This window comes from Nesoenas mayeri (assembly GCF_963082525.1).
Source record: "Nesoenas mayeri genome assembly, chromosome: 3".
Classification (NCBI taxonomy): domain Eukaryota; kingdom Metazoa; phylum Chordata; class Aves; order Columbiformes; family Columbidae; genus Nesoenas; species Nesoenas mayeri.
Genome location: NC_137544.1, coordinates 47,302,514 through 47,314,010, shown reverse-complemented (window position 1 = coordinate 47,314,010; position 11,497 = coordinate 47,302,514). Strand labels below are relative to the sequence as shown.

At 43.7% G+C, this 11,497-nt stretch overlaps 1 protein-coding gene across 1 annotated transcript; it reads left to right on the top strand.

Annotated features, from left to right (window-relative positions):
* Positions 1 to 284: 284 nt before the first annotated feature.
* Positions 285 to 10,996, top strand: OSTM1 (osteoclastogenesis associated transmembrane protein 1; the record flags this gene model as incomplete). The annotated part of the gene is made up of 6 exons (XM_080341643.1): positions 285 to 629; positions 3,616 to 3,730; positions 5,249 to 5,346; positions 6,745 to 6,909; positions 7,737 to 7,902; positions 8,210 to 10,996. The coding sequence occupies 6 exons, from the start codon at positions 285 to 287 to the stop codon at positions 8,263 to 8,265; spliced, it is 945 nt and encodes a 314-aa protein (XP_080197769.1). The 3' UTR covers positions 8,266 to 10,996.
* Positions 10,997 to 11,497: the final 501 nt, after the last annotated feature.

Below are 11,497 nucleotides of genomic sequence, written 5' to 3'. Positions count from 1 at the left end.
CAGGTGCACCCTCGCGGGTGCCACCCCCGAGCCTGGGGACACCCCATTGCCGCGCCCCAGGGACACCCCCCAGCCGTGTCCCGGGGACACCCCCCAGCCGCATCCAGGGACGGGCAACCCCCTCCCGCTATTCCCCTCCCCGTCCCGCCAGCCCTCGGGGCCGCCCGCCTTGGCCCCGCCCATTTCCCCGCCCACTCCCTGTCGCTGCCAATGAGCGGCGGCATCCCGCGGCGGAGGCGGGCTGTTTGCCGGCGCGGCGCTTCCGGTTCCTCGGCGCGGCCGCCATGGCGCCGCTGCGGTGCCTGCTGCCGTTACTGCCGTTACTGCCCGCCCTGGCGCTCGCTCTCGGCCCCGCCGCCTCCGCCGGGGAGACGCGCCGGCCCCTGGCGCTGGAGGCGCTGGGCGAGGCGGAGGGGCTGGTGGGGGAGCTGTGGGGCGCGGGGCTGCCCGGCGACCTGCCCGAGCTGGAGCCCGAGTGCCGCCGCCTCCTCGCCGCCTTCGCGGAGGGCAGCGCGGCGCTGACGGATTGCCTGGGCAGCCACGCCCGCCCGGTGCGGCTCTGCCAGGCCTGCCACCGCCACTACCGCCGCCTCCTCGAGCAGTATGGCGACATCGCCCGCGCCGTCGGGGTGCGTCCGCAGGGCCGGGGCCGGGCGGGCGAAGCGGGGTGCGAGGCTGCCCGGGGCCGGGGCTCTCCCCGCAGCGGTGGCGGGTTGGGGGTCCTGGGCTGTTCCCTTCGGGCCTCCAGTCGCGTAAGTTCTGTAGCAGCGCACAGCTGAGCCGTGCGCCAGTGATCTCGCCCCTGGGTACCGCTGCTTCGGCCTCCCCCGCGGCGTGACAGTGGGTGTCTGGCCAGCTCTGTGTGTGTGGTGGTGAGACCCCCGACACTGGTGTGGCCAGCGGAGCACCCTCGTGTTGGGTATGTGGATCCCCAGGTCAGTTCACACACTGTCAGCCCCACCGTGGGGGGGAAGCTGGTTTAATGGGCGCTGGGGATGTTTGGGAAGCAGTGATGTTGTCCTTCTGCTGCCTGGTGGTGTGGCATGGTCTGTGAGGGCAGCTCCTGGCGTGGTTACAGGCAAGTAGCTCCACCAGCAGAAAAAAGCTTTGCTCCTCTGTGCAAGCGGAAAAACTCGAGTTGTTCTTGCTGATTAAGCAATGGCTAAAGCGCTAATGAGGAATGCTGCCAGAGCTTAGTTGCCCAGTGCTTCGTGGAAAATTGATGGTCTCTGAAGCTGTGGCGAGTGATGCACGTTTGTCTGTTGGGAGCCATGTCACAGTGTTCTTGGTTCCAAAGTTGGTAGGAGTGTGTGGCAGCAAACTAGAAGTCCTGAGTGCTGGCTGGAGCCTGTGGACCTCACTCCTGGGAAATCTTGACTGAAGCTGGGTCTTGTCTTTACATCCTTCAGACTCTTGATCATATATGTTGTATTGGTTGGTTGGTTGTTTTTGGTTTGGGTTGGTTTTTGTTTTTTTTTTTTTACCTTTCTTAGTGCTGGAGATGTTTCATGACTAGTTTTGCATTTTCTTATCCAGTTTATCCATTTGTAAAAGTTAGTCCCTGGGATGATGTGAGGGTGACAATAGTGGATCAGACCAAAGGACCTTTGTCTGTTATGTGATGGTGGCTGGAAGTGGGTGCCCTGGTAAGGGTACAAGCAGCCAGCAAGTTTATAGTAGTGTGTCCCCTGGATGGTGCTTCCAGTCTAGAGATTTCTGAAGCTGTATTTAGAATCGCCTTTGATAAGGAAAAATTGTTTGCTGTTTAAACCCAGGTAAACTTCTGATGCATCAGTATCCTGCTGCAAGCCATTTCACAGCTTAATTACCTGTTGTGTGAAGAACTATCACTTTCTGGTTTTGATGTGTTGTCTGCCTGTTTCCCCTCACTACCCTTGTGCTTGTATTGGAAAAGTGCATGGACTTTCATTTGATAATTGTCCTCTCCAAGGCAAATACCTAGCTAGTGGCCTCTTGTTTTAGTTTGCAAACCTGTAGTCTGTTTCTCATACTGAATCTGTTCCATACCAGTAACCATGTAATGTGAAAGTGAGAAACTGAGTATGTAATTCTCTTGGGTGCTTTCAGGATGATGATTTGGCTAGGGTTAGGTTGCAAAACATGTCCTAGTACTTAGAATATATATGAACTTGTTGCAGCTGCTGTGCTGTATCTGATGATGTTATCTTTGCCATCCTATAACAGTTACAGTGTGATGTGAAAGTAGCAGCCAAGTTAAGTTTTGGACTTCTCTGAAGTGTATAATCCTCCTCAGTAGGATAATTAAAGAGTAAATTGAGCAAACATATTCAAAGAGTTGTATAGGTCTACTTGATTAAGTTTTGGATTTAAAGTGTTTTTTCCCCACTCATGAGTCCAGCTGGTGAGGAAGTTTCACAGCTAAAGACCTTCATGAAGCAACCAGAGAGTTTCCTGCATCAACAACTTCCTTGCATATCTGATTGTAATTTAGTAGATATGAAAGCGGGTGGACGTAGGAGTTAGCAGATGTGGCAACATTTGACTTCTGCAGTTGAGTCTCCAAGGGAAGCTTCTTATTTAAAAAGTAAATGTGTTTTAACAAAGAGAGGCAGAAACTAGATCTCTCATAAAGCTTTTTAAGCAACATGTTTCTTGTTAAAGAGATTTTCTTTTATGTCCCATGTTACATCAAAAAGGTTTTTGGCAGCTTTAGCAGTTTTGAGGGGTGCTGGAGTCAATTTAGCAGCCAGAAACCAGGAGTTAGAGCATAGGAGTCAGATGACTGAAGGTTGTGGTTTCGTATCAGTTGTCTGCGGGAGAAAATAAAGCTTTGAAGGAGAAAAACATGGTTCTGAATTGTGATAGGGATGCTTCCTGTTCATTCCGTAACTGCTTTTATAGTTGCTCTCTATTTTTTTTTATGAGCTTAGTCCAGAGAATAAGTGGCTGGAAGATTTGTTCCGGTCCCCGCTTTGGGTATGGGGTGCGCTGGGTGGCTGAGGCAGATGAGCTTGGGACCTGCCTAGTGTGGGGGACCAGAGCCTGGCCTGGCCATAGGCTTGGGGGAGCGGGTGCTGCTTCACAGAGGGCTGTGCTTCTAGTATTGCTGCACCGAGGAGAAGTTTGCTGCTGATAGAGTACATTGGTACAGTGGTTTTGGAGGTTGCTTTCTGTTGTTTGAGTTTGTTTTGTTTTGAGACCAGTCTGTTGGTTCAGCTTCTTCAAATGTCCCTTCAGCCCAATGAGAATGACCCCGTCCTTCTGTCTGGCTGCATGTGCCTTGAGCTGGCTCCTGGAGCAGCGGCCCAGAAATGGATGAGTATCAGCTACCTGCCAGATGAGGCCCTGTCTCTCTGCTTGCTTTTTTTTTTTATCGCAGTCACACATTTTTGACTGACTTTCGTGCAGTCCTAGTAGGTCTTCAAAGACCATGTGCTGTGTTGCTCATACTGTGAAATGGGGGATCAAAGATTTTTATTGTTCCGTCAGTTCTGCTCTGCCTATTCTAGAAATATCAGTGTAATGCATTGTGATTGTTTAGCTGTGCTTGCCTAAAATACATTTTAAAATTTCCCCTTTGTATTTTTAACATTTAATTGCTTTGTTGTTGTTGTTGTTTCCTTTTTCTTCTAGAATTCTTCTGAGAGCCACAACTGTGCCAAAAGCATCTTGACCTCAGACAGGCTGCAGCTAGTTGTGACCCTTTCTGAGTTTTTTAATGAAACCTGGGAGGCAGCCAACTGTGCAAGTACGTGATTCATTCTGTGTTATGCTACTGTTATGACTTAGCCCCTAAAATTTGCACAGGTCAGAATTGTATGTATTTATTTAAATACAGTCAGTAGATAACATGACAATCCTAAACTAGAGCCACTTCAATGAAGGGTACCAGAGCTTTTTACTCTCTAAGGTATACTGCCAAAATCTGAGGGCACTAGTTTGTTGAAAAACTTAGTCGTCACATAAATACTTATTTTAGGCTGTTATTTCAAAAGGTGGTCTTGCTGGTTTTCTTTGTGATTCACAGATCTTGCTGGAGACTTTCCTTAGCTTCATTGTGGTTTCTTCTGTTTTTCTGTCTTCCCATTTTTTAAAAAAACTTACCTAAGAAACTTTTCCTTGTTTGTTAATAAAGTCGGTAACTCTGGGATGCTTACACGTTGAACAGTATCTGCCTCCACAGCTGTGCTTTTGGTTTCATTTTATGGGTGGAGAGTGTCCAAGTCTATCCCTGTGCCTCACTGTCCCCACGCTGATACTGCTGTTCCACACTTTCAGCTAAACTGTGGCTTTTTGCCATTTCCCTGGTGTAGGAAGCGGGACCCTGCACTAGAGGTGCACTAGAAAACGGGAAATAGCACTATGCAGTTGAGTATTAAAGGTGCTGGGTTGTCTGCAGAGTCCCTTGAGAGCTCAGAAGAGAGTTTGTTTTCGTTTGTGAGCCTGAGCTGTGTGAAGACTGGAGAGGCAGCACAGGAGGAGCTCTGTGGTCTGTGCTGTCCTGCTGTGCTGAGCTTGTGACCCCTGTGCTGCCTGCCTGGCATCCAGCTGCATAATGCTTGCCCTCAACACTGATGGTGCTTCTTTCTTTTGGGAGAATTTTCTAGGGTGTTGGCTTGCTCTCACAGTGCTGTTGCTGAACATCTAAATTTCGAAACCACTGGTTGGTTGGTTTGTTTTCAAGAGTCTGTCTGGTTAGAGCACCTGAAGTGGGGTGTGATGGATGGAAGCAGTAACATGATAAGGTTGAGCCTGTGGTGGGGGAGAAAGCCCCAGATCTAACCTTGAGGCTAGTGAAACAGTCAGCTCTTTTCTTAAACAGTAATAACCTACACTCTGATTCTGCTGTTGCATTCATGGTCTAGCTTTTTCCTGGATGCTGTTTCATCTCCGCTGCTTCTGTGTTCACATAATGGCTGTTACTGTTGCTGGGCAAAGCCAGATTTGCAGGGTAGAAAATAAAAGTAATGTCTTGTTTTATCTTAAAGTCCAAAGATAATTCAGACCCCCTCTTCAGAAAGCTCTTGATGATAGTCTTCATCTTTCACTTAATCAAGGCAAATTAATTCTGAAATATATTTTCGATGAAGAGTTAGGTCAGCGGGTCTGAGACATCACTGGCAGGCAGATAAGGGAAGCGCAGTGTTGACTAGACCCATCTTTTATAGTCGAGAGCTCTTTTTGCAAGAGTGGAGTGTCTGAGGCTTGTTGGCTGTGGAAATGTTAGAAATTAGAATATCCTGATGTTTTTCTTTTTCTTTGACAGATTGTTTAAAGAACAGCAGTGAGGGATTATCGAATTCTACTGTAGAATTCCTGGATTTATTCAATAAATCTCTGACATGTTTTGAACATAACCTTCAGGTATTTGTGCTGTGTATTTGAGAGAAACACTAAATCCTCTAATTGCTAGCGAAATCTTATTTGTGCTGAATAAACTGCAGATATGTATTAGACAAATAAACTGCTGGTGAATTTGTGAATTTTAGGAAGATAAAGCAACAATCTGTAAAATGTAGATGTTTACAGATTGAAGTCCAAAATTAATTCTAATTGATATTCACCTTGACGTAATTTTATATGTAATTGCAATGCTACTCCACATCAGAACTTCTGAATTCACAGTAGCTGGTAATGATCTAGTAAGAAACATCATGTCTGCATGCTGCAAGTCTCTTTTTTTACCTGTTTGCAGAACCGTTGTCTTCTGACTTAATAATTCAATCTTCAAATAGCCTTTTGATAATATAGACTAGTTCAGAAAGACCAGTATCTTAAATCATTATGACAATTCTTTTGGCTAATAAAGTTATGGGTAGATAAAGTTTGTCCATATTGCCAAGTCAATATAATTCACTTTATGAAATAAATGTGGTAATTGTCCCCAAAGAAAACGCCCTAAATTACCTAAGAAATGGCATGTATTCAATTTCAAACGGAAATTGGCCATGTGCCGGGATCATTCAGTGGTAAAAATGGGAAATGATAGGTATGAGACAATCTCTGAGGAAGCTGTCTGCTTGCCTTATTATTATGTCTGGGAAATGTGCCTTTATAGGCCTTGGCCAGGAGCAGTGTGGACTGGCCTATTGATCAGCTCAAGTGTTGGCACTAGAACTTAACTCAGTGGGTAGCTGATATAAGCATTACTGGGTTGGAATATCTTTAGAGATTGTACTATTGTTTTCAGGTGTGTTGTGTTTCATTCAGGATGGTGAAGGCCACAGATGAAAATAATTACTTACTATGGCAGAGTCTATCCCTGTCAGTATACCTCAGCAGCAACAACAGTTACTTGTTAGGTATGGGCAAATGAGAAACAAAACACAGTATTAAGGAACCTTCTGGGAATTGGTACTTTAAAAATACATGGTAAAAAAGAAGGGGAAAAAAAAAAAACCCAAATCCTAACAAAAACAGCCCTTCTTCCCCCCAAAAAAAACAAAAAACCCACCAAACCAAAAAAACCAAAACCCACAAAACCAGAAAACAACAAACAAACCCAAAAAACAAACGCTAGTTCAGGGAGGAGTTTGAGATGCATAATCTGCAGGAAGTGGATCCTGTCCCTAATGAATTAGAGTTGTTCCCTTTTCCTCCTGCATGCTCATGTGTTTTGTCTGTCTGGGCCTCTACTCAATCCAGGATGTTAGAAATCTGGATTCAGGTTCAAGCTTGTCTCCAGTTTTTAAGTTGTGTTGGTGTTTTTTTTTTCTTTATAATGTCTTAAAATCTTTATTAATGCTGTTTTTATAACCCTAGGGACAAGCCATCTCTCTGTCACCAAATAACTACACAGAAGTGTGTAAAAACTGCAATGAAACCTACACAATGTTGAATGACCTGTATAACCACTTGCAAAGGATGAACAGGCAAGGTGGTGAGTCTGGGCATTCCGCGCACTTGTGCATCGATGTGGAAGATGCAGTAAGTAGTTATTAATACTCGGCAGGGAGAGCTTGTCACAGAAGCCTTTATTAATCCGAGCTATTTGCACTTGTCTTGCTAGGGATTGCCTTTTCCCTTTTGACGTGGGACAGCGGGAGCAGCAGTGCCTTTGGCAGGCTGATGTCCTGTGGGGGGAAGGCAGCTCAGTGGGGCTGTCTTGCTGGGTCCTGTCCTCAGGCAGTGCAGCAGGAGTGTGACTGAAGCTCCTGATCACCCAAGCATGTTCTAGTTTGAGTAGCTGCACTTTAATTTCTTGTTGCTGCGGAGGGGATGGATTTAAAAAAAAAAACACCAAAAAACAAACACAACAAAAACCTCTTAATCTTCTGGCTTTTAATGTGAAGCTTTACTGCTATTGTTCTAGCCAGTGTAATAATTGATTCCTTATTACAGCAGCTGTTTCTAGGGGTCCTCAGCATTGGCAACATATGTTTGGAAGAGCTTTGTTATATTGTGGGGTTTTAAGTGGCTGGGCAAAAGGAGCGCTGTCAAAAGTGTGGGATTAGCCCTGTCCCCGCAGGCTGGCAGTGAGTTCTCTGGGAAACAGACATGTGGCTGTGTCTGCAGTGTATTTGAGTGCAGTCTGTTCTTGAAACTTATGAAAGTTTTAATGTGAAATCTTGGCTTCGTTCGAATTGTCTGTTTCTACGTTTCCAGGGATTTGCTTGCTTCTGGGGAGAGATCTGTGAAAGTGGTGTTTTCTGAGGTTATATTTGAACACTTGAATGTCTTGAGGCCTAAGTGTTTGCCACACTGCACGGCAAAACTGCATGTGTTTTCACAGCTTGCTTCTGTTTTCCTTTTAGATGAACATCACTCGGAAGCTTTGGAGCCGGACTTTCAACTGCTCTGTTCCCTGCAGTGATACAGTCCCCGTGATTGCAGTTTCATCCTTTATTCTCTTCCTACCTGTTGTTTTCTATCTCAGCAGCTTCCTTCACTCAAAGCAGAAGAAACGGATACTCATTTTGCGTAAGTGGTGGTGCTGGCGTTTCACTGTTGGGGTTGGGTGGTGCCAGGGACTCGCTTGGCTCTAGTGGGAGCGGAGGCCCAGCCAGCTCTGCCTGCAGCTGTGCTGACGGTGCTAATAGCGACTATTAGTCTGCTGCTGTCCCCTGAAGAAGAGTAGTAAAGAGCTTCAGCCTTATCTTTTCATTAAAGTTTCTGGACGTGAACAGAAAGCTGTTTGCAAGTCTGTGTCGGATAAATAGAGGGAGTGGAGAGACTAGTTTTGTGGAATTCTTTGTGTTTAATTTTCATATAATTTTTCCCTTTCTAGCCAAGCGCATCCAGTCAAATGCCAGTCTTGTGAACATCCAAGAAAAATACAGCTGAGCTGCAAAACAAAACCTGAGAACTGCTGCTGGTATACAGTGGGTACAATTGTGTTGGAATGAGGCCGGCACAAAAGAGGAGTTAATTACGGTTTAGTGTAATGATACAGAGCAACACAAGTTAAACAAAATGCTGTCTGACTTCTAAGTGAGGATATTAACAAACATGACAAGGCAGGGCTGTGTGACACTGTATGGACTCTGGTTTCGAAAAATCTGTGGTTTTTTTCATTCTTGGGCTGAAGCTGGTGCTTTTTGTGTTTCTCAGCTTTTGTACTTATCAATAGAATAGCTACACTTTCTTTGCATGATATTTTTCCATATTTATTGTATTTGTTTCACAGAAACCTGAGATTCTGAATCTTTTTGAGGAGATTTTCATAGACAGACAGCCTGAAATAGTATTTGATGTTCCTGCTTGAAACATTATGTTTAATTCCACATAATACCCAGTCTTGCCAGATTTGGGATGGACAGGAAGCCTTTAATAAAGAAAAAGTTCTCATCTTTCCTATACCACTCTAAAGTCATGCTGCTGGTATCTGTTTAAAAAAAAAGGGGGCATGAAATATGCAGAGAAAGTGGTAATATATAATGTCCAAAGCCAGCAACAAAAGCAACAGAACTGCCAGTGCTAGGCTTGGATAGTAATCATTGATGACTCCAGTATTCAGTTATCTCTCAAAGAGGTGGCGTATTTAGTCATTTGCACACTTTAACCACTAAAATAATTGCTTTTCAAACGTTACGTTTTCAGAGGCTTATTATACATGTCTCCTTGGGTAACTGAATGCTTCACTGTTTGTTTATGGTGTTATTTCCTTTTTAATTATAAAGGTGTTTTGTTTTGTAGGTTGTTTTTTTTAGAGAATAAGTGTGGTAAAGTCAAGTCACTGGAGATGCTGAATTGCCTGGTCTAGAGCTTGCTGTGGCTTAATACAGAGGTGTTTACAGGAACTTTGTAGGGGAAAAGTTACCTTTTCTAGATAATATGTATTTTAGCAGTAAATGAACCAGAGGGTTCTCTAACTCAGAAATGGTCCTGAAGGACAATGAAGATACTGTGTTGGCAATCGATGACTTTCAAGAAACAGTTTTTAAAAAATTAGGCCTGTGAAATACATGAATGTAAACAAATTCAAGCTTGCTGGATTCCAAAGCTGACAGAGAAATTAGTGCAATAACTGCGGGGATGGATAGTGCTAATGACGGGCTGCGAGCACAATTCACCAGCTGCAGCAATAGCGATGGTTCAGTTTGGTTATGATAGTCCTGATTTGGGAGAGTGGTGGGGTTGAAACGATTTATAGCTGTAGTTGGGGTTAATGAATGCTGGAGTCTTTGCACCCATTTTTAAATGTGTTCTCTGACTTTGAGATGAAAATGAATGGCGATTACAGCTAAAAACTTAAAATTATCTTGGGATCTGTGTGTCTGATACCTGTCAAAAAAACCTGTGAAACAGTGTTATGTATTTGACTTGCTTTGGAGCCTGGAATGTGAAATTTTTCCTTTGCACTAAGGCTCAAATAAATGTATAACCATGTAACAAAACAGTCCTAAAGCTCTTCAAGTTATTTATTTTCTTGTTTTTCTTTTTTTGGTTGGTTTGTTTGTTTTTTTTAGTTAAGACACACTGTTGGTTTTAAAGACAAGTTGACAGTACGTTTAATATTCAGTAAAATACTGTGTTAGTGATTGGTCTCACCCATGTGATTGCCTTGTATTTTATCAGTAAGAAGTATTTATCTCCTCTGTTAAACATGTGAATTACTAGGTCAACAGTCAGTTTGTTCTAGGTAGTTTACAACAATAACATAAAGCTGTGTTTCTCTTGCCTGTTTCTTGAAGTTACCTTCTTGTGGCTGGGAGAGGCATGCTGCCTTTAAAAAAATATATATTTTTTATATCTATTATTCTTAAACTTCAACTTTCTGGGACTTATTCAGCTGCCTGCTCTAATAGCATTACATTGATTTGGGACATCATATGATTGAGAGCTGTTCAAAGCAATCTTTCATTCGTGCAGATAAAGCCAGTTTGTATGCGCAGCATTTCAGAATGACAGCTTTTATACTGTAAGCAGTGGCTTTTTGAGCACATTCATGTTAAGTAGGTCTGAAAGTCATTACTTTTGGATATGGTGGTTAAGCACTTTAAGAAAAAAAAAAATCAGCTTTTCTTTTTTGTCCCGACTGCTAAGCCAAACGGAAATACTCATGTGACTTTTGTTGGTTTTTATTTTAAAGCAGCAGTAAAGTTTACGCTTGAGATTTTTACTCTTACTTCTACTGTTTTGTCCTTTTTTTTTTTTTCCTCTTTCCCCCCCAACTTTGTACTACTAACTTTCTTTACACAGTATTATATTTTTGGTAGGATATTTCATATATCAATTGATTGAATTCTCTTTATACTCTGTTTCCTAGAGAAATGTAGAAGCACACAGACTGTGTTGAAGGAGAACTAGAATTCTTTTTGCTGCTAATCTATCATCTTGGTTTACTTTTGGCTTTTTTGGTATTATATTTACTAAACGAGATGAACTTTGAAATACTATTTGTTTGTATCTTTTTGTGCAAATAAAGTTTTCTTACTGTGGGGTAGCACTTTGATTCATGTTTATCCTTACTAGGAAAACTCTAAACACAGAAAGATCTAATAAAGATTGTCAATAAACAGTGAACGGTGTGGTTACTTAATTGCTTCATTTATAGTAGCTTTTTTACTCCTGCTGTTCTGGGTTTGTGTTCAGAAGCACCTGCTTATTATTCCTCATTATGCTATTTGCAGGGAAACAGCATCAGAAAGATTTTTCGAAGCTGTGCTGAATTGCAGAACAAATGAAGGACAACTGCTGAGAGCGGGTGGAGTTTGAGCACAGTCACAGCCTGCTGAAGTGTGGGGAAAGGCTCCGCTTAGTTGTGACAAGAGTTGTATGGATGGGTGCAGTGAGTAAGGCTGGTGGGGACAACTTGCTGTCTTTGTGGGGAGGATTTTTGCTGCCTGCCCTGGCCACTTACACCACTCCAGCCGGCACGGTGTTGGATCGCTTTAGAGCTGGAAGATTTCTTTAAAAATGACAGTGTGGTGCTTTACCATGGAGAGATGGCCGTCTTGCCTCACGGTAGGAGCCAGGTGGACTAGAGGTGGGATGTGAAGATCTCGAAGGCAAGTTCAAATCTTGGTGCATCACTTGTGAGGGACTTCCAGGAAGGCTGGGAAAGCTGTGATGC